Source organism: Drosophila ananassae, chromosome XL (genome assembly GCF_017639315.1).
Source record: "Drosophila ananassae strain 14024-0371.13 chromosome XL, ASM1763931v2, whole genome shotgun sequence".
Classification (NCBI taxonomy): domain Eukaryota; kingdom Metazoa; phylum Arthropoda; class Insecta; order Diptera; family Drosophilidae; genus Drosophila; species Drosophila ananassae.
This window is the reverse complement of record NC_057931.1, coordinates 891,772-914,482: the sequence shown is the minus strand read 5'-3', so window position 1 is coordinate 914,482 and position 22,711 is coordinate 891,772. Positions and strand designations below refer to the sequence as shown.

At 49.5% G+C, this 22,711-nt stretch overlaps 1 protein-coding gene across 2 annotated transcripts in view; it reads right to left on the bottom strand.

Moving 5' to 3' along the window:
- Positions 1-20,891, bottom strand: part of LOC6503878 (pituitary homeobox homolog Ptx1) — a 31,800-nt gene extending 10,909 nt beyond the window's left edge. For both annotated transcript variants that reach the window (XM_032452666.2, XM_001963728.4), the window contains exons 1-3: positions 19,640-20,891; positions 13,540-13,590; positions 6,808-7,028 (exon numbers count right to left, since the gene is read on the bottom strand). In XM_032452666.2, the coding sequence (XP_032308557.1) occupies positions 6,808-7,028; positions 13,540-13,590; positions 19,640-20,369 (1,002 nt within the window). In that variant the 5' untranslated portion in view covers positions 20,370-20,891. The remainder of the gene's footprint in view (positions 1-6,807; positions 7,029-13,539; positions 13,591-19,639) is intronic.
- Between the last annotated feature and the right edge of the window lie 1,820 nt (positions 20,892-22,711).

The following is a 22,711-nucleotide window of genomic DNA, read 5'->3' as shown; positions in this document are numbered from 1 at the left end:
GTATGGCTCTGGGTACATACCCTGTAGCTACATACCCTGTGCAGTATATAGACCTGCTGCAGCTTGGACCCGCGCACCCGTGCCCGTGTGGGGCTCGTTGAAATCAACATCAAACCTTTAATTTGATGATTCTGCAAATAATTCGTCAGAGTCGGAGTCGGAGTCGGAGTCAGAGTCGTTGACGTTTTTGTTGTTTAGTTTTATTTCGTTCGTCTGCCCAATTTCGGGCTGTGTTTTGTACTTTTTCTGAGCGGCTGCCTCTCACCCGACCTGTCTGTTGACTTTTCCGCGGAGTCGAGGCGTGAAAATATAATAGCCCCTTTTTAATTATATTCTCCCAGGCCCAGGCCCTCTCCTCTCTGTCCGCCTCGGATCCAAACAGATCGGAGACCCACAAAATGGCACAAAAAAGTGAAAGGCCTCTGGCGCAAATTGCCCAGAATTTGGCATAGTCGCGGAATTAGACTGATCATGGTGGTAATTCGCTATTCCGGCCAGGTGTTTTCCCCTCGAGTCTCCCATCTGTTTCCCAGCAGGTTGAATGCACTTTCAAGTGGGATGGGGTTGTGTGATAGTGGTAGCTCGGAGGAGGACTGGGACTAATCAGTAGGAGCAATCCGTGTTCCCAGCCCCGAAACAGGAAATCGCCAGACAAAAAGCCCGAATTAGTCGAAAGTGACTAATTTTCCAATTCCACAAGCACAAACACCTCACTCCCAGCTCCCAGCTCCCATGTGCGGTGTTATTATTTTTATTGGGTTTGTTCGATGAGTCCAATCGGGCAAGAGGTCGGTGTGTGGGAGCCCCCAATTGGGCTGGACTGCCCCTGTCCGATCGGAGATAGTGTTTATTGAGTAAATACTGTACAAACATAACACATTCCGTTTGGATTGTCATGCGATAATTACGCCTTTCAAACCGCGATAATAGGCCTTATTCACGGGCTGGGGACTGGGCCGGGGGCCTCTTCCTCCTCGGGGCCCTGGGCGAGTGATCGACTTTCGGACGGGGTCGTTAGTCGGGCCCCAAATTGCTTGATCGGCGGTTAATGGGGAAAAGTGTTTCAATTATCTCGGCCCAGCTCCGAATCCGAATCCAAATCCAAATCCAAATCCAATTTGAGGCGAGTTTTTATTCGATTGTCCTAAACACATCATTATACAAGACATAATAATGTATTTGGACTCTCACAACAAGCTGCGCATTAGCGAATAATCCCCAATCGGCTTTAATCACTCCGGTTGTGGCTGGTGGCTGGTGGGGGTGGGGGCAGGACCAGGACCATTATCCTGCGGAACATCCTCCCCGCGCAAAGTCAATGGCAACAATGTGCCACTGTGGTTTGTCCGCAGGACCATCCCCCCGGGAGGGCTGCGAAGATTCCGAGGGATGAACTCGAGTCCTGCAAGTGCGTACTCGTTTTTTTTCGCCACTATCCTTGGGCGGAGGATGGAGGGCAAAGGACGATGCTGCGATGACACGTGTAAGTGCAGCCACATTGTCGCAATTACACTTTCTTTCTGGGAGGGTTACTGCTTCCTTGACCGGCTCTGTTATTAATTTGCTGCGTTTTGTTTGTTGTTTATTTCGAGTGGGATTGCGCCCGTTTTCATCGCCCAGCCACCCAACCACCCAAGCAGACACCCACCTAACACACCGCACCACCCACGGCGCGAAAACGTGACCTCCGCCGGATTTGGCAGTTTCCCGGCGGATGGTAATGATTCGTCTTGCACGCACTTCCCATCACAACTGCGATTGTGGCTCATCATCCGGACTTATTAGCGCGAAATGAGCACAGTGCCCACTGGCCTGGCTCGAAACTGGAAAGTGTATGCCCCCTCCAGGCTGCCGTACGTGTCTTCAAGTGGGAAAGTAGCTTGTTAGCCACTCAGCCGCTCCCAATGCCAATAGATGTTCGAGTGGCCGAACCAATCGATGGAATGGGGAGGTGTTTCTGCCCACAACTATTCTGGCAACTGGCAGAGAGTCCTAGGCCATGTCCTGCGAGCTCTTCTCCTCCTAAATTGATTAAAAGCAACACTTTCTTCTTCACAAAATGTCGGCCCCCCCGGCTAGTGTGTTTAATTCTCGAAATCGTTTCTTTGGGGAGCTCGCCACCCACTTGCTGGCCGCGTTTCCGCTGCCTTTTCCTGGAAACCTCAAGAGTGGAAAATTAAAATCCACTCCTACCCAGCCCCAGCTCCCTCGAAGCGGACAAAAAACGAAGAAAACACGGTGTCAGGGTTGACATGAGCTCGAAGGTAACACAATACTCCAGGCAGCAGAGCCTCAGTCAGCAACTACTTAAAATGCAATTATATGCATTATTATTCGGCTGCTGCGCCGAGTATTTTTGTACACAAATACGCAGAATATTATCCCCACAGCTGGGGCCCACAAATATGAAATAAAATGGAAGGCGATGGCTGAGGAGTGCGAGTGCGAGCGAGTATTTAAATGCCCACCTCAGCTACTAATTATTACCAGGAAAAACTCTTGAAATTGACGTTTCATTTTGTGCGGCGGAGCCCGTCAACACCAAATCAGTGGCCGGAGGGAGGCGGGGACTCTCCAGCACCAGCACCAGCACCAGCACCAGCCAACTCCTCCTCGTTCTCGGTCTGTTTTCACCCAAGAAGGCCCGAACACCACAAACCATCCATGCAGCCATCCGGAGGAGCAGAAAGGAAGGGGTTCTCCCCACCATCGTGATTATGCACATCGAACTGCAGCCAGTCGGTCGAAACTCGAAACTCAAAACTCAAAACTCGAAAGTCGAAAGCCGAAGGCTTCGGCAACAGATTAAGGCACTCGAGAAATTATAAAAAAATAATATTTTTCTTAGAACTGATACCATTTTAAACGAATTGGTACTCGGCGCAGAGTCAACAAAATGAAGAAGTTCCACGATCATTGCGGGCCTGAGAAAAAAGCGGAGGAATCTCTGGCGAGGGGTGCACCGAGAAAAAGGGGGGACAGTTTGAGAGGGCTAAGTAGAGGGTATAACTATGGCCCGATTTGGATGAAACTTTCAGAACAAATGTGTTTGGGGGTGATGATTACTGGATTAATACTTTAAATATCCTCAAAAAGCTATTCAGGAATGAAATAGCTAAGAACCACCGTATAAAGTATCAGATTAGAACCATAAGTTGTACTTCTATTGGTTATTTTTCAGTGTACCAACAGACAAGCCAAGAATGAAGACTGGGGACCTGAAGAACCAACGAACTGAATGCAGACCTGAGAGAACCAAGACCTGAGGTAGGTAACACGATCGCCGGCGATGCAGACGGCATTGCGTCAAGTGGCAGCATCGGCCAGTCGACCTGTCTGCCGCAAGTCTGCTTTGCGCTTGCTTTTTGCTACTTTGGGTCTTGGTCGCATTGGGTTCCCAGACCGAAGCCGGGACAGGGGGCCTGTGGCCGGGGGGAGTGGTGGCAACTGCCAATCGGGCAGCCGCAGCTACTCCAACGACTGCTCCAATGACGCGGCCACAATTTGTGAGCGCTGGAGCTGGAACTCCATTGCCATCTGAATCCGAATCCGAATCTGAATCTGTATCTGTATCTGTATCTGAATCCGAAACTGCAACTCTGGCTCTCTATCGAGACACTTGGACGCGTCGACACTTGAGTAAATTAGTTTCGTAGAACTTGCGAGACTTCAAGGCCCACACTGAGCACACTGAGGCCGTCAGAAGGCACTGCGAGAAAAGTATCTTATGGTGTTTAATACTGACTATAAGATACCCACTACTCAGATCTGTTAGAGCAAGGATATAGCTCCCAATCCCCATTCCCTACATCCCTACTCTAGCTTCTAGCTGTCCCAACTAGCTGTCTGAAGCTCCTCGAAGCCGTTTGAATAATTTCGCCCTGAAAGCCATGCCAGGGTTGGAAATTTATTCACACAGAAACGTGTAATTACCCAGACACAGAACAGGAGCAGGATCTGCACACAGGTACACACACACACACACAGGCCCACTAGCACTTACACTCACACGCATGCGAAAATTGGCAGCACAAAAGTTCACTTCAAGTCGTCGTTCCGGCGCTCCAAGCGCAAGTTCTACGGAAAAGAGGGCGTAAAGGCGGCAAGGGCCCACAGGGGGTGTGGCACAGTGGGCGTGGCTGCTCTAGAGCTTCTGCTACTGCTGCTACTGGCATGGAAAATTAACAATTTTTCAATTAAAATCAATACCGAGTGTGTACTTGTAGTCGTAGTAGTTTCTTTTTTTCCGCCCAGAGCCACCCAGCGGGTGGGGGGGAGAGAGGGAGGCGGTCGGAGGACGCTTCTGTGGCTGTCAGGGCAATCTGCATACGTGTGTGTGTGAGTGCCAGTGTGTGTGTGTGTGTGTGTACGTTTCATGAAAATAGCTTAAGTGCCTGAAAATATGCAACGCATTCAACGATGACGAAGGCTGTGTCTGTGTGAGCTTCAGACTGTGTCCCTGTATGTGTGTGTGTGCGAGTCCTTTTCGGAGCGAGTGTGCGTGTGTATCTGTGTTGGCTCGAGCTTGTTTGTTTATGTGTGTGTCCTGTTTTGTTAGTTTTTTGGGCGCCGTCGCTGTCATTCCAAAAAGCAAAATTCTAAGGCTGTTTTTTTTCACATTTTTTGGCCACACACACACAAATGCAAGAACATGGCAAATAGTGCCGTTATTTTCAATGACACTTGCAGGCAATGCACTGAGAGAAGTTTCTAGAGATTCTTAAAATAAAAGTACTTGATATTAAAAGATAGTCTGCTGCTAGAAGAGCCTTAACGTAAGAAAACGTAAATATGTTTCAATTTTTAATCATAATGAACTAATTTTGTATTAAATATTAATTTTATAAGTAAGAACAGACTCTATATCCTCTATAAAGTAGCAAGGATATGCCATAATCTACCCAAGTGCGTGTGCTTGGTTGTATTAGTGGGGATCCTGGGATCCTTGTGCATCGTTTTGCGGTTGGGTCGGTCTATCCCCTGTATTCTGTGGTCGTCTAACTGTTGAGCTCACACACACTAACACACATAGAAAGAAAGGGGTAGAGGGGGAGAGAGGGCGGGAGGGAGAGGGAGAGACTCCATTTCGGGGGCACCGCAAACAACGTTAAATGCAAATTTACGCCCTTGCCTCTCACTCACTCACTCACTTAAACTAACGGACATATAACTAAGATGGTATATCCTCCTCCAGGACCTCTCCCGCCTCTGCCCAATGTCCCCCTCCCTCTGACCCCAACTAGCTGACACACAAAATGGCCGTACTTTGGCGCCATTGCTTCACTTCAGCTATCCTTCGGCGGGCTGGGTCCTTGTTTTTGTTGTCCTGCGATGGCTATTGCCGTTATTGCCAAGTTGGAAAAAGACAGAAAAGGAGGGCAAGAGGATGGGGCGTGGCGGTGGCGGTGGCAGTGGCAGTGGCCAGAATTGAAGTGTTAGTAGTAATGCTACTAATTGGACTCGCTTTTAGCAACGCTCCATGTGCCCCCAAGCAATTTCGAGCCATCTAAGGCCGAAGCTCCTTCATGCCACACCCACACTCCTATGCATGTGTGTGTGGCCTGTGTGAGAGTGTGCGTGGGGCACTCCAAAGTCTATAATTGGAAAATTTTACACACTCGAAATCCAATTCGAACTACGGAGTGCAGAATGCCAGTGCTTCTCGGAATGCCAGTTGAAACGGGATAGTCGGTGGGGTTAAGCTGGCCTCAGTGGGTTAATTGCCAGGGAGCGATATGCTCTGATTAGCAAGGACGCAGGATAATGCAAAAATAATACTGATTCTTGGGGTTATGATATATGATATACATAGAAACAGAGCTGAGACAGAAATACTGCCTCTGATTATTGATTTGAAGTTCAGAAAGTCCTTCGATTACATCCTGCCGCAGGAGCTGGAGTGAGTGAGTGCCCAGATACTTGAGGCAGGGCCTACCATTAGCACTCGAGAGCCAGGAATCGGCTTATCGGCTGGGGCACTGAGCGAGTGAGTGTGTGAGTGAATGAATTAACGAGTGAGTGGCGCACTCGATTCGCGGGCAGAGGAGGCAAGGACTCTGGCAAGGAATCGCGCCATAATTACTCACATTTTGCGCATTTTCTGGGCTGCTTTTTCGCTTTTTCGCTTTTTTTTCTGCTAATCAAACACACGCAAGCGGGCCGGAGGGTGGGCAGGAGGTAGGTCTTCGGGCCTCGGCCCGTTAAGGGTGGCAATTTGCTTCACACACACACACACACTCGCAGGACACTGCCGCTCTCACTCACACCCAGCGGCGGGGCCAGCCAGGACTTAGAACAATAACGGCCATTAAAATGCTTAATTATAAATTCGCAAACGTAGCTGAAATTTTCTGCGTTTTTTCGCCTGCGTTAGACTCTTGGCTCTAGGCCTGGCTGCCCCACGCCCCACGCCCCACGCCCCACGGCCCAGCAGGACGGCAGGACGTTAAATGATTTCCGGATTCTGCGTTGTTCGCAGCGCCAGGACATGTCATTGGCAATTTAATTTAAAGCACTAGGCTTCGGTTCTGCACGCAGCACTCCTGCCACAGGAGCCTGCATGGACTGCAAGGACTCAGCCCATCAGCAAGGTGTGAAGAATCAGAGCAGAGACATCCAAACAAGGTTCCTGCCAGGAGACAAAAGGACCGAGGAAATGCAAATTCCTGGCCGAGTTTTTGTTTTGCCAACAGCAGACACCTCCGCGGCGGATGTGTAATTAGTTCGTTAATTCATCAAGGACAATGGCGGGCTATCGGGTTTCCACTCTCCACTCTCCACTCTCTACAGAGCCTCTGACTCACTCACCTGTATGCGGTCCTCCGGCAGCTCCGTCTTCAGGGACAGCATCTCGCGGGCGTACACGTCGGGGTAGTGGGCCTCCTTGAAGGCCTCCTCCAGTTTCTCGAGCTGGTAGCTGGTGAAGATCGTGCGGCTGTGCCGCCGCTTCTTTTTCTTCTTCTTGCTGTTCGGCCCGACCCCGAAGCCGTTCAGAGCCTCGATGCCAAAGTCCTTGGGTGCCAGAGATCCTGTTTTTAAAATTCAAACACAAAAAATATTTGTTAAAAAGTGATAAAGTATGTAAATGGCCTATTTAGATAGCTATATCTTGAGAAATATTTATCCGATCCTTAAAAGGGATACCATTTTGGAATCCTGGAAAGATTATCTATAAATCTGCATTAAAATCTGGAGAACCATTTATTTTTAGATTTTTTTCAAAAATTTCCGATGGACCCCCTTGAAAATCGAGGAAGGTCCCCGAAATGCAAATATGGCCCCTTGCGAAGGCTATATCTTGGGAAATATTTATCCGATCCTTAAAAGGGATCCCATTTTGGAATCCTGGAAAGATTCTCTATAAATCTGCATCAAAATCTGGAGGTCGAATTTTTTTTAGATTTTTTTCAAAAATTTCCGGTGGACCCCCTTGAAAATCGAGGAAGGTCCCCGAAATGCAAATATGGCCCCTTGCGAAGGCCATATCTTGGGAAATATTTATCCGATCCTTAAAAGGGATCCCATTTTGGAATCCTGGAAAGATTATCTATAAATCTGCATTAAAATCTGGAGAACCATTTTTTTTTAGATTTTTTTCAAAAATTTCCGACCCCCTTGAAAATCGAGAAAGGTCCCCGAAACGCAAATATGGCCCCTTGCGAAGGCCATATCTTGTGAAATATTTATCCGATCCTTAAAAGGGATACCATTTTGGAATCCTGGAAAGATTCTCTATTATTTCGCTTTAAAATCTCAGCATCGAATTTTTTTTTCATATTTTTCGCCGCTCCTCCCGAGTGGATGCCACTTGGCCCGCGTTCGATATTCTTGTCAAATTAGTTGACGAGACTCCCACGGCCCGCTGCCGGAACCCCCATCCCAGGTTTGTGGCTCCGCCGAGAAAACCACATGGCGCTGAAGCGCGACTTGAAGTGGTTTCGGCGGTTTGTTATTTTAAACATTTAATAATTGTATCTAGTTTCCAATTTGCTTCGAACGGGGCTGTTGGCAGCCCCCGGCCCACTCGTCCCTTTGTTTTTTCACAGTCCTGGGGTTGTCACACATCATCTTTTGTTCCAAGGAAACCCGCACTTGACAGGCGGGGAAAAGTGAAAGCGTCGAAGGAGTACTCACGCGAAGGGGATAGGGAACGGATCCGAGCTCCGAGAGCCGAGATCCCAGATCCCAGATCCGAGAGGAAATCGGAGGAGGAAGGAGCTGACAGGCGGCGGTAGCTGCGTTGACAGGCGCGATTTTCGAGTCCCTTCGCGAGTCGAGTATCTGAGTATCTCTCCTGCGGTATTTACACTGCTGGAGAAACTGTTAAGAGACTGGAGACGGCAGAGTGCCGATTTGCGGAGGATTTGGGCGAAGATGAGTCGTCGGATCGGCGGAGAAGAAGCCACTCATCCGGCCAAATCGCCACTTAGCGTATTGGGGGATCGGCAATTGCAATTGACGAGTGAGGCTTTTTGGCTAGAGCGCTGAGGCTGAAGCACCCGGAAAACAGAAAAGAGCCAACAGTTTGGTGATCGAGTGGTCTGGGCCACTCAATGCCAGTACTGGGAAAGTATGGAGGAAAGCCAGCAGACCGAAATGCAGAAAAACTGAAAACCACATCCAGGCAGGCGGGCTGGCGGGTTGGCGGGCAGGAAGGCTGGCAGCGATTCGCGCTGAAATTCGATACGAAAATCGAAGCAGACGAAGCCGGGCAGAGGGGAGAACCGTTCAAGTGAATTTCAAATTCCCATTCCCGTTCCCAGAGTCGCTATTTTCGCTGGCATTTCCACAAAATATGCAAGTGGAAATGCGTGTGTAATGAGGGCCGAAAATTGCATCTTGAATTACCTGGCCAGGACCAGGAACCAAAATAAAATCGCCAGCAGAACAAAAGAAGCGGAGGCAGAGAGTGCATTCTATATTTGAATTAAAAATCGTTTTTCGGGCGCAGTTGCTGGGTGTGCATTTCAGTCGGCGATCGGTCCTTAATTAATTCCGCCACTTGATTTTCAATGGCTTGAGTTTCTCGGATATTGTTCTCCCAATATTTTCCCAATTTGGCTCTCAGTTTGGCTCTCAGTCGAAAAAGGACCAACACAGTGAAGGATACAGAGGGAATTAACTGATTCCCTCCGCAGCTCACAAAAGTAGGCAACATAAAATTTCTTGTTCACACTTTTAATGAGCTCACACACACACTCGCACACTCACTGGGATCGTAGGACATGCTTTATTGAAAGTTTTGCCATTAGGATCGCAGGATGCCAACACGCTCACCCACACAGACACACACAAGGACATGGACTGGCACATGCATTACAACATATTAGCAATTAAAATTTTCTTAGTTAATTACTTTAAGCAGACGCCGGAGGACGAAGGACGAAGAACGAAGCCAGGACGATGCCAGGACGAGGACAAAAAATGTGGCAGCAAAATGAAAGGCGACAGCCCGCCCCCTCCGGCCAGCTGCTGTCTCGCTCACTCGCCTCCAGGACAAAGGCGTCCTGGCGTCTCTGCCTCCCCTCTCTCTCTCTCTCCAGAGTCCTGGCGAGTGAATTTTATGAAATTTATGCGCATTTCACTAGAAAATTTAATTAGGAAATCTAATTTGCTCAAAAGCGCATAAAAAATGTTGTCGCTCCTGCCTCCCCGCCACTCTCCTTGCCGGCTCCTGGCTCCCTGCTCCCTGCTCCCTGCCCCTTGATCCTTGTCTACCCCATTTTCCCGCCTTTTCAGCAAAACCATCTTGACTTGTTCGTTTTGTGAGCTTTGCGCCATTTTGGTTGGCTCCTCACATAGCTTTTCCGCCACAGCGCTTTTCCCGCGCTGCCTGCTGCCCCCTGTCAGCCACCCCCTCCTGCCTGTCACCCCCCCTGCCTGCCATGCATCAAGTAACCAACAAAATGACTAATTCCTCGCCCGAGTGTTAGTGGGCTGCGTGTGTGTGTGTGTATGTGCGCCACTGTGGCAGTGTGTGTGTGCTGCATAAACAGTTGCATGGCAAAATACGCTAATAAAGTGGCTGTCACCCGGCGTCGCAGCTTCTCTGCCAGCGCCTCCGCCTCCGCCTCCGTCTCAGTCGACGTCAGCGCCAACGCCATTCGAGGGGCATTTCGCAATTTCGCAATTTGCATTAGCACCCAAAGTGGCTGCGTTTCTGAGCTAGTGTGTGTGTGTGTGAGAGTGTGTGGGGGGGCATGCTACAGGGGATTGGGATTTTTGTCGCATGTGTGTGCTCTTTCCGTACTAATTAGAAACGAAATTGAATTATTTGCTTGAGGAATCAAACGGAAGCCACAAACGCAAAAAATCATGCGAGATGCGAGTGGTCCAGTAAATGCTCCAATTAACTGCTTTCCGACGCACCTGCCGCAGGTTCTCCCTCCTTCGGAATCCTTCAAAATAGTCCCTTATCCTTAAAGAGTTATGTTTCATTAAGAATTTTGAATTTTAAGCCCAACTGGAGCCAGGAACCAGCTCTTGTCCGGCATTTGTTCCCGTCTAATTGCTCCTGTCTGTCTAGCTCCCTCTTTCTCTCCATCTCCATCTCCATCCATCCATCTCTCTCTCTTCCTCCCCAGCTACTGTCTGTCTCTTTCGCCCCACCCTCGGGCTGTCTCTTTCGGCCATCGTTTTTGGGGCCCGGATAGCCTAACCCTTTGCAAGGATACCACCTCCTCCGCTCGCCTGCTCTGCTCCTGTTCGTCGTAATTTGCGCACTCAATGGAAAATTGTTAATTAGATTCCTTGCTTGTCGTGTGACTTGGTCTTCTTCTTCTTCCTCCTCCTCCTCATCTTCCTGCCAGGCTCTTCCTCTGGCAGCCATTGTTACCAGCCACCAGGTGGAGTGCCCCTGTGGGCGCCAGCATTTTAGCCAGCTTTGTGACAAAGTTGGTTAACGTGATTGCTGTTGCCACTAACGCAGTCAGTGCTGGCGGGTAAGGGCTTTCTAGAGGTCTAGAGATGGTTATATAATCTGCTATATATAGAATAGTTATACTGTAGTACTATAGGCTCTATCTTGGAGCTATCTTGGATCTATCTTGGATCTATCCTCTAGAAGATAGCCTCTTATGACAAGCTCTACTATAAAAGAAAAGAAATTGAAGACACTTTTAAATAGTCTTCTGGCTTTCTCTTTAGCTTGCTAGTATAGGCAAGATTACCCGCTAGATTTGGCTGGAAAATGGCCAGAGTTGGCGACACTTACCCCTTCCTGGCCCTCTCCGCTGGCACTCGCTTTTGGGCCCACTTCGAGCCACCTTTCCGCTTCACCGACCCAAGCGAACTCAACGAACTTTAAGTGCAAAGCGTTTTGCGCCAAAAGCACTGCCGGCAACAACAACAATACTAACTACAACAACAATAACAACAATAACAACTGTGGCAACAACAACTGTGGCAACTACAACCTCCATAGTGGCACTAAACTCTTTGCTCTTTCACTTTTTTGCCAGCACATGGGCTCGAAAGTGTGTGCTTTTTGGGAGGAATCTCCAGAAGGAGCAATGAAGGACATAACTAGGATACAGAGAGGAGATACATAGTCCCTTAGAGATACAGGACTAAAGTTTCTTGATCATCTCTATATCCTGTATACTATAGTCTATCTCTTTAAAGTTATATATTACTTATCTAATGAGTACTCCTTCGAAGCATCTTCTTAATTGCCTCTTTACGCCCTTTGTTGTATGTTGCATGTGGCATGTTGCATGTTGCTCTGAGGCTGCTGCTGAAGAGACTCTAATCTCCGGCCGGGTCGGGCAACACGAACTCGGCCACTTGCCACTTGGCCGCGCATTCTTTCCATTCTGTTCTTATGGGCGAAGTGCCCTGCTTGAAAGGGAAAGAGTCTTCCACAGCCACTCGACGGCAGCATTCTTCCCGAGAACCGGAGACCCGGAGAACCGGAGAACTGGCGGGCTAGAGAGCCTCAACATTAGATGAAGAGCCTCGCTGCGGAGGAGGGAGGTCTATAGGGGGAGCCACTTTTGAGCCATTTGCTGCAAGCGGATTGCAAGACAAGATTCAACAAAGGCCAAGACGGCGAGAAGTCGGAGGAGTCCCGAGACTGACAAGTAAGGCAATTTGCCTTGAATGGCCGGAAGAGTGGGTGGGTGGTGGGTGTTGAGCGGGGGAATGTGCATCGTGATGCACTTGTCATGGCCAAGATTTTAATTGGCATTTGCCGAGCCAGCCAGCCCAGCCAGCCAGCACAGCCCTACCCCTTTTGCCATCCAGAGCGTGTCTAAGTTTTATTTGCCGGCCATGCCGAATGCCACCCCTTTTGGCGCAGAACACTTGCTGGCTTAATTGAAAAACACGCCAGACAATAAAAAAGAAGCCGAGGACAGGAGAGCCCACACCCAGCACACACAAAACACACATGTGTGAGGCGAAACCAATCGCAATTGAGGAACAGGAACAGGGGCGCCAAAGGGTTAAGCAACAGCCTGCCTGTCTGGGGAATCGGCCACGGGATTAGGGATTATCGGTCTTAATCGGGGCAGTTATTCCTTGTATCCTCTTGTACCTAGTCGTACAATGACTAGGGAGAAGTCTAATGACTCGGAAGGGAAGCAATTGTTATTATTTATTGTTATTTGTGGCAAGTCAAGGGAGTCCTTCCACCAGTATCCCTTTCCAACTAGAAGTCTAGTGAGAGGTTAAGTTGCCTCATAATTAAGCTGATGTTTCGTGCCATTTCTAAGCAGTTTCTCAGATACTCGATTGATTCAGGTGCTCCCCTCCAGAAACATTTCAATTTATTGGCGCTTCAGCACCAGCACCAGCACTCCGGCCCAGCCCTTCCAGAGCCACCGCCTCGAACCAGTTTCCAGAGCGCTTCTTATTAGAAAACTTTATGTGTGAGCCTCGCATTTCGCACGCCTTTGTTTCTGGCCTCGGAGCATGTGTGTTAGTGTGTTGGTGTGTTGGTGTGTGTCGAAAGGATTAAAGAGCATACCAGAGAGAGAGAGTGTGTGTGAGTGCCAGGACATGTGAGGAGAGATGTATGCGCGTGCAAATTGCGTATAAAAGCGTATGTTGGAAATATTTATTGCCCGTTACGAATGCAACAAAATGAAAATGAAAATGAAAATTTCATTATTTGGCTTTTGTCTCTCTGTGTGTTAGTGTGTCTGTTATCCTTTTTTGGGGGTCCTGCTCCTGCCTCCTGGCTCCTGCCTCCTGCATGTGTGTGTGTGGGTTTTTTCGTTAGCTAAATTGTTTATTTTATTAGCAATTTGGAGAATTTATGGGCGCGACATGTGAAATTTACGCAGGCGAACCCTTTCGCGCCACGCCCAGGACCTACAGGACCAGCAGGACCGGCAGGACCTGCGAAATGAAGCCCTGGAATGTCCATTAATTAGGTTAGAGTGAGACGGCAATCGCCACAATGCCGCCCTCTCTCGGGCATGCCGAGCTTTTAAACTTTTTCGCAAAAAGGATTGCACTCGCAAGGACCTGGATCCTTGGTCTACCTTTAGGCGGAGTTCAATTTGGACGGCATGGGAGGGAGACACAATTACTCACCCGGCAGACAAGTTCCGGATCCTGCGGCGAAGTTCTTCAGCTGCGGAAATCCTGGAAATTAAAACAGTTTATTCGATTAATTAAATCCTTTTATTGTTGCTGTTTCGGAGTGTGTTTAAAGGACTAGGTTAACTATTAAATTACTTATTCGCCAGTTGGCCAGTATTAATCATGATGATGACAACAGTCGTCCCCACAGCCCATCGTTGCATTTCATTTCAGGGCCCTGAGAATACTTATTAGCCGGGCCAGGGCCTCCAAATGAACCTTCCCCTTCCCTTTATAGAGCCGCCCAAATAGAGAACCAGGCATGCCCATGTCGGATCTCAAGTTCGTACACAAGGAGAAATTACTCTACAATGTATCTAGGGGGTATGATACATATTTCTGGAGAGTTTCAGAAGAACTCTATAGCTGGAAGCCTAGCTATGACTACTAGCTCTGTGGCATCATGAGCTCTGGCCCATTCTCGCAGTGCATCGACTGTATGCCAGCCCAGCCACTCAGAAATGCAAATCGGCGACCTCGATGTCGAAGTCGAGACAAGCTCTCCTTGCAGTCGGACCCACAGCCTCTACCCTGCCCCCAGAGGCGCCCCTAGCCCCCCTTCAGCCGGAGCCCCTGGAAAAGGGAGTGACATATCAAAGCAAAATCAAATTTGACAGACAACCGCGCTAATTTCTGGTCGATGTTTCATTGTTTCAAGGCGCTCGTCGTCTCGTTCTGTGTTTGGTTTTTGTGTTTTTGGTTTTGTGTTTTTGGATTTGCACTCCGCTCTGGTTCGGCAGTGGCTTTGTTTTGAGGTCGTTTTGAGGGGCGGGTTAGGGGTCAGGCGGCAAGGGGTTTCTCTCTGGACGAGGAACTGCGACTGCGACTGCGACTGGGACTTGGACTTGGACTGGGACCGGGCCTGGCATTTCCCTCAATTGTTTTACGCTGACGCATATCGAGAAGTACAATGAGAGCCCCGACATATGCCAACAATGATGATGATTTCGAGGTTGATGCAGAGCCAGAAAATAATTGTGATAATAGACTATAATATTAAACCAATTACTAAAACAATAGAGTAGAGAGTAGACTAATAAGGTCATCTCTATGGAGTACATAGTATTAAATTAATATTTAAAAATGTTTATTAACAACCCCCTTTCTCTCAGTGATCTTTTGTCGACAATCAAACCGCATTTATTAGCTTGTGTGTGTTTACCGGGAATTCCAATTGCCACAGAAACTTGATATCCAATCCATATAGTGCGCGAAATTCTCTAAAGAGCTGCCAGCGAAAAAAATCGGGCACTAAATAGGGGAAACTGCAAGTGACGAAGTATTTATAAACTGATTAACGCTCGACAATGGCTGATATGGGTCGAGGCAGCTCGGAGCTGGAGCTGGAGCTGGAGCTGGAGGCTGCTTTTCGTGGCGGGACTTTCGGCGAACTGGGATCGCTGGAATGTCGTATCCGAGGCGGTACTGAAAGGGGAAAACTGACCACCCAGAGAGCCCCCAGACCCCAGACCCCAGACCCCAGACTCCAGACCGCTCCAAGTCGTGCAAAGTAGCCGCTTCAGTCGCCAAAAGTGCTCGAGGTTCGTGAGTGAAAATCAAGTGAATTAATTAAAAAGTACACCAGAGAGTGTGCTTTTTCCAGAGCGACCAGGCGGACGGAGGGACTACCAGCTATTACCAACTAATTCCTAGGGTTAACGCTCTCGCTTGACCCGCTAACTCAGATCCGATCAGATCACCGCGCTGACAGCCCCCAAATAAGCCCAACTAACTGACTACCAGCCGGTGAATCGTATATGTACTCTGCCCACAATCGAAACAGTTTTCGGCCAAAAAGCCCAAAACTGCTGAGTAGCCACTCCAAATAGCCAGATAGATGGCCGTGCCGTGCATAATTAGCAGAGTTGTTGATTGTTAGTGTTGCTGCCGTCGGACAGAGAAAGCCACTGGTCGCCCGATCGCCAGAAATGGTACAGAAATACCCAGAGACATCATGTCCGTAAAAAATTCCAAATCCGAGATCCGAAATCCCACTTTCGAGCCGCTGAAGAAGCAAAGCAGCCGCCGAGGAAACTCAAGTGCCAAATCGTGTTTATTTGCGTTATAAAATTAGCGCAGCGCACTGTATCTCATTTTTATTGTAGCGCCCGGGGGCTCTGCTGCTCCGGCAGGGGGGTCTCGCCCAGCAGGCCCCCTTTGGGGTTGGAAGGGGGCTATTCCGTATCACGGAACAACGCCCCTGTGCAGTAGTGCCAGTGAGGCGGGCTTTCGGGCCACGAATTGCCCGGCTCTGATTGCCATGTGACTGGCACAAATCTGGCTTATAGTTGGCTCATAGAGACCTGGCTTGTAGTTTAGTTCGGAAATGAGTAACTGGAGTGGTTGGTTAGGAGGTAGCTTGGAATTGATCCATTCCCCGTACTAAATAGCGGCTAATTCCGCCTGATCCTTTACCCTGCAAGGTCCTCTGACACTCCAACCCACACCCAGGCACCCCTACACCCCCAGCCACACTCACACTCGCACGGACAAATTAACCCCTTGAGTGGCACTCGGCACTTCGCCCGTCAAGTTGCTTTAATTGACTTTTAAATTCGCAAAAAATCAAAGCGAAAAAGTGTGACAAAGTGCCAAAAACGGGAGAGTGGACTGGGGAGGACTGGGTGGTTTCCGAAAGTGGGGGCCAAAGTGCAGGGACCACAACAACACCAAACACCAACTGAAACAATAACTGCACTCGAGCCAGGCTGACGTCGGAAATTTTCACACCTCTGGCAATGGGGTGAGGGGTTGAGAGGCCGCCGAAAGTGCCAGCCTGCCGTGTTGCCTTGTTGCGAGTGGGAGGTGGGAGGCTCACTCAAGGGAGGTCGCCTGCCGACACTTTCCCGCCTAGCCCCTCCCTCCGCCTCTTTTCCAATTTACGTCAACGCGAAATCAAAGCAAAGTCAAGCGACAGACCGCACACACTGTCCGAGCCGAACTACAATTAAGAATATTTTTATCAGCCCCGAACGCACTCTGGGCCGCCTTCCGGCTAGGGCAGGCTATTAGCAGAGCGTCTCGAATATCAAAGGCCGGTGATACAGGCCTCAGAATGTGAGGCAACTAGAGAGGTCGCTGACAAGCAGCAATTAGCAGCAAAATGCAACACACTTCCCGCCTTCTCGCCTCCAAAACTGTGCCTACTGATAGGGATAGGGATAGGGATACTGTGGGGATAAAGGTAGATGGGGCCTAACTAGAGGTAACCCTGCTAGGAATGGTTCTGGATTGAAGCTAAGGCATAGTATCTCCTCTAGAGGGCTTGCTTTATAGATGTTAGATATATAAGTGACTGATTACTTAGACTATATATATTATGAATATAGTTGTGAGATGTTATGAGTACCGGATATCACACATCTTTGAATACTTCTCATAGCATCTCCTCTAGAGGGCTTCTATGCGTTACAGATACTAGAGATGGATGACTTGGACTCTATATTATGAGAAATTATGGTATATTATGGTATATTCATACTATGAAGTATTTATGAGTACCGGGTATGAGTACTAGGACAAGGGGTAGAACTATATCTTCAGCATCTAAACTTATTCAAAGATTCAAAGCTATTATTAGATAGATTAGACTAAAGAGCTTAATCACCGGGAGATACTATGAGATATTATGGTGTTATAGGAAATGTTGGTAGTATTTTTAAGATAGAGAAGTTACGAGTACCGGATATCCATACATCTTGTAAATAATTCGTTTTCCTTCCCCAAACATTTTCTTCAAGACCTCCACTTCTTCAGAGATTCTCCTCCCACCTCCATGGACCATGCCCTTGACAATTTCCGCGGCGCCCCGACATCCGAAATCCGAATAATTCTAAATGGTTAATTTCTGAGGCGCAAGTAATTTGCCACAGCGAGCAGAGCCTTTGTTCTCTTTCGGCTATCGACTTGCAATAACAAATCCAATCCGCAGACACTTAAATAGCACTGGGTGGTGGGCAGTAGATGGGGCAGTGGGACGATGGGCGATGGGCGATGGGCGGAGTGTGCAAACACATCAGAACGCCTGTCACAACAAAGCGAGGCGGCTAAAGTGAAAATTGTCAATTAAATGTTCCTGCTGGCAGCGAAGAAAAATCGTTTTTCACTTTTTGCCTCGTGGAATTTGGCGGGGTTTGGAGGGGGTCTTCTATTATTCGGCCCGTTGTTTGGCTAACCAATTTTCCGATTTGGGTTTCTTTGGTAAAAGATCAAAGGCACTTAATGGGAGGCGCCACTGGGAGGCGGAAGCCGGAAGGGGGCAGCTGGGTGGTTCCACTGGACTGAGCCGAGAATCCGGTCGCAGACTGAGCTTTTTCGACTGAGGAGGGCGAGTGGGTAAAAAGTCAACAACAGTCCCAAAGTCCCAAATTTGTCGGCTGTTCTCACATATATGGTGTTTACAGAGCACCACGCTCGACAATATGCAAAATTAAATAGGATGACGCGGGGAAACGCCGGGCAGCAAAAAAGCAAGCCACAATAATAACAAAACTAAATACGTAGAGGTATCAGTACTGGAGGGGAGGAGTACTCTGAGCACTCTACAGTAGAGAGTATAGTGTTTCCGAGTTAGTGCTAGATGGGATAGGAAGGGAGCTATCTTCAAGTTCTAGAAATAAAGATATACCATTTTATAATAAAGATACAAGCCCATAAGCCCTGTAGATAAGGTATCTACCACATTGTTCTCACAAGTATTAGACTCTGTTTGTGTTGGAATAAATAAACGGAAAAAGTATTATAATTAAAGCGGAGCAGAGTCCGCCGTGGAGCGGAAGGAAAGCCAGGGTCCGGAAACCAAAAAATCAAATCCAAAGCACAAAGACCAGCCAAGTGCGGCGCGAATTGGCACAGTGAGTCAGATCGGGGATCGGAGATCGGAGATGACGATGACATTTCAACGCTAATTAAAATAATAATAACAATAATAACAGCTGCCACTCGAAGCGGCAAGATAATCCGCGAGTCTTCACTTTTCAAAAAAGTCTTCAAAAAATGGGGTTTTCAAAAAACAAAAAGGTATGTGATAGATACTCTACCCACTCTCTGTCCCACAACCTCTCTCCATAAGACCTTAAGCCCCTAACCCTCCAATCACCTAGTTTTTCTCAAAGTGTATCTGCTTTTATTATTTTTCGCTTTTTTCCAAAGCCCTGCTGTCATCGCTCGACTTGGGATGATAGTGCCACTTGCTGGATGTTGAATGCTGATGTGGATTTTGGATTTGGAAGTGGATGTGCTTGGAGCTGGGGATGGGGATGGGGATGGGGCTGTGGGATACTTGCAAATGAGCTCGAATACTTAACGATGTTTTTCTTCGAGTGTGCGTGTGTGTCATTGCCTTCTGCCGATTGCCGATCGGCGAGGCAAGCCACAGTGGCCGTGATTCGAAAATAAATGGGAACTTAAGGCTTTAAATAAAAAGTACACAAGGTTCTGGAAAAGATAAGTAACTTTATTATTTCACATTTTAAATAAGTTAGCCCCTAAATAAGTTTGTATTCTAGCCGATAATCGAGACACTGCAACCACTGTGGCGCCCCACTCCGCTCCACACACACACCTGGCGAGTTGGAAACTGCAGCCCGACTCGGAGCAATTGGTATTGCAATTAGCAGCTCAGCTTGAGTGGGGCCAGCTGGAGGGGGTGGGGGTGGTGCTGCCACTTTGGAGGGGCATGCCGGGGCGACCAGAGCTGCTCGGCCCGGACACTGGCCCGTTGATTAATTTCTTTTTTATGCCAACTAAGCGGCTCTCCCTGCCCCACTGTGCCTCTGCTCGGTTCGGTTCGGTGTGTGGGAGGGAGTGTGTGTTTGTTGTGTGTGTGTGTGTGTGTGTGTGTCAGGTTGTGTGGCAGGTGACAAAACCAGTTGCGAATGCTAATTGCGTTTAAACTTTGATTGTCATTGTAATTGTGGCAGGCCGGAGTGCACAGCGAAAAATATCTACAAACTAGGCTATTTTTGGGGGGAAATTATAAAAAAAGGGAAACCACTAAGGAGTCTTAATCTTAAATAATAAAAATAATAACCAGATCCTCCCCTCAGCTTACCCTGGGCGTGTAGCAGCGGGTGGTGCGGGTGGTTGGGGTGGTGGTGCTGCAGCGGCGGCGGCGGCGGCCCCACAGCGGCTGCCATGGCTCCCGGGTGGGGATGGTGGGCGGGGTGGTGCGGATGCGAGTGCGGATGCGAGTGCGGATGCGGGTGCGGGTGCTGGTGCGGGTGGTGGTGCTGGTGCTGGTGCTGCTGGTGGTGGTGCACGGCCGCGGCAGCCGCCAGCTGGTGGGGCATGAAGGCGGCCGCCACCGCCGCGTGGGCGTTGAAGTAAGCCATTCGGGAGGCCGCGGCCATCGTCATTTGGTGGTGCTCCCTGTAGTGGTGGTGCTGCTGTTGGTGGTGCGGCTGCCCCTGTGGCTGCCCCTGCTGAGGCTCCATCAACGCATCCACTGCCCCGCCACTGTACGATGTTGCTGCCACTGCACTAGTTGCTGCTGCCTCTGTGGCAGTTGTTGCTGCTGGTGCTGGACCTGCAACTTCTGCACTTGCTGTTGTGGTTTTTGTCGCTGGCGGAGTCGGAGTTTGGCGCTCTTTTGCTGCTGCTGTTGCTGCAACAGTTGCCGGTGTTGCTGTTGCTGTTGCTGTTGCTGTTGCAGTGGTTGTTGTCAGATCGGTTGCTGTTTCAGGTGTTGCTGCTGCCGCTGCTGCACCGGTCGAGGCCGTTGTGGCAGCTGCCACCGCCAGGCCCAGAAGCTCCTGAATGGCAAACGGCGATCTCTGCGGCATTTTCGCTCAACACTGGCTTCTTGTGACTTTCCTGTTGCAATACTTGTTGCTAGTTGCAAGTTGCAGATTGCAGATTGCAGATTGCAGGTTGCAAGTTGCTGGTGTCGACGCTAATTGGACATTGTCTTCGCAAAAGGCCCCTCGCAGAAACCACCCATCACTAACCAAAAAAAAATGAAGACTGAAATCCCGACAGGTTGCAAGTTGCTGCCGCAAAGTTGCACTGTCGCGGGCAAGTCTTTTGTTTTTATTTCTCGCCCCTGAATGACACGCGCAACAACACAACAAATTCGCAATAATTTCCACGTTAAACTGTTGCCAGAAATAATGTGCACCAGGAGTTTTGTCGTCGCAGCAACGATTGCTGCTGTTGCTGTTGCGTGTTGCTCTTGCTCTTGCTGTTGTTGCTGCTGCTGTTGTTGTTGCTGCTGCTATTGCTTCAGTTGCCGGTGGTTGGATTTTGGCCAGGAAGAAGCAGTCAGCTAACAAACGGTAAACGGCAAACGGAGGACCTCAAATCATCGCAATAGGCAGCATTTCGCAATCGGAATCGCAGCCGCAGCACCAGCAGCGTCGACAGCGGCAACAGCAGCGGTGGCAGCGCCGTCGGCTGCTCAGCCAGCGTCGACTGCGCTGCCCGGCAACGGTAAATCGCTGCGGGGCGGTCTCTGTCGCACCGCCTGCACCGCTCACTCGCTCGGATCGGAGCGGGAGGGCGCTACTTCTCGCCCGCCGCGCGACAACATGGCGCATGAGCGATGCCAGCCAGAGGAGAGCAGCGGCGCACAGCTAGTCGTGCTGCTCTAACCCACGGCGCGGCTTCCAGTCTTCCACTCGCCTTCCAGTTTCCCTTCAGATGCCAGTGTATTGGTGGCGGAAGGTGCAATGGTGTTAGTGCCGCAGTGGCAGTGTATGCGGAACCCATTTTGCGGCCCGTCCTGGTGTGAGTGAGAGGGCGGGGGGTGGCGGGCGGGCTCGATCCTGCAACTCCTCGCGGACTCTCTCGTTCAATGAAGGACGCCAATTTATTGCCGAAAAAAACAAAGAGAAGCGAGCGGCTCAGGGCCGAGGAGCGACGTGCAATGTTTGTTGCTAGTGTTGCTGCTGCAGATGTTGCTCGTGTTGCTGCTGCTGCTGCTGCTGCCACTGCTGTTGCTGCCACTGCCACTGTGACACTTGTCGGCTCGGCTAACAATGAGCCCCCAAAAAAAGCAGTCTAATTAAAATTTCCCCAAAAACTTGTACTATTAAAATGCGTAAATTAGCAGCCACACACACTCTCGCCTGCACACAGGACCCTTTGCGAGTCCTTGCTGCGCAGCTGGCGGATTTCGGCGGCCCATGTAGTGAGTGGTTGAGTGGAGTAAGTGGGTTATTGTTCCGAGGGGCCTGGGCCTGAGCCTGGGCCTCCTGGGCCGCGGGCCATTGTGTTGGGAGTTCGGCGGGACTACTTTTATCCTTTTGCGAGCTAGGACGGCAAGGACTGGAATGACTCCTCGATCCACACACCAGTAGAGTCTTGTAGGAAGGACTAGAGCCTATGGCCTATGAGTTCGGAAGAAAATTCGAAAGCCAAGATCGCTTTTCTCACGCCCCCCGAAGGGAAGCCCACGCGGCAATTAAGCCATCGAGAGATGCCAACACACAATTACGGAAAGCCAGCGATCGGATCGGGTTGGAATGGGTTTGGATTTCGGATCCACGCAGTCTGCCAGAAACTCACAAGCAGTAGGCCCGTCGGCGGCGAGCAAGAGGGGCACAATGGGCCGATAGAGACGGAGGGAATAGTGCGTAGTGCTGGAATTCCGGAGCGGTAATTCGATATTTTGTGGGCACACAGGTTCACAGAGCAGAACAGAACAGAAGAGAGGGGCACAGGGGCACAGGGCACATAGACGATGGATGATTCATGCGGGGATCCGTGCTTAGTTGTTAATGCGAATTCGAACAGGACTATTTTACAGGAATCTGATTGTTAATTAACTCGCAATTACAATCGCCGGGAGCCTGTCAAAATAAATATTGAGTTTCGCCGATGATTGCTCCGCCAGAAATGCGTCCTGAAACCGGATACCTTCTCCTCATCCGATTGTGCCATAGTTTGGCGTGGAGCTGCGAGCGAATTCCAGGATTCCACCTGGCCTCCATTGGCTACTGTTTAGGATACCCGAAGTTCGGTCTCGGCAGGCTGCTTGGGTTAATTTCCTTCGCGTTCGAAGGGTTCGAAGGCATGTCCTTCGAGTTCCGAGAAGCTCGGACCTTTGTGCATTGTTTTGCAAATATTTTGACGTGCGATTCTCACACACAGCCCCGACGACTGTCCAGGTAGATGGCGATGGAGT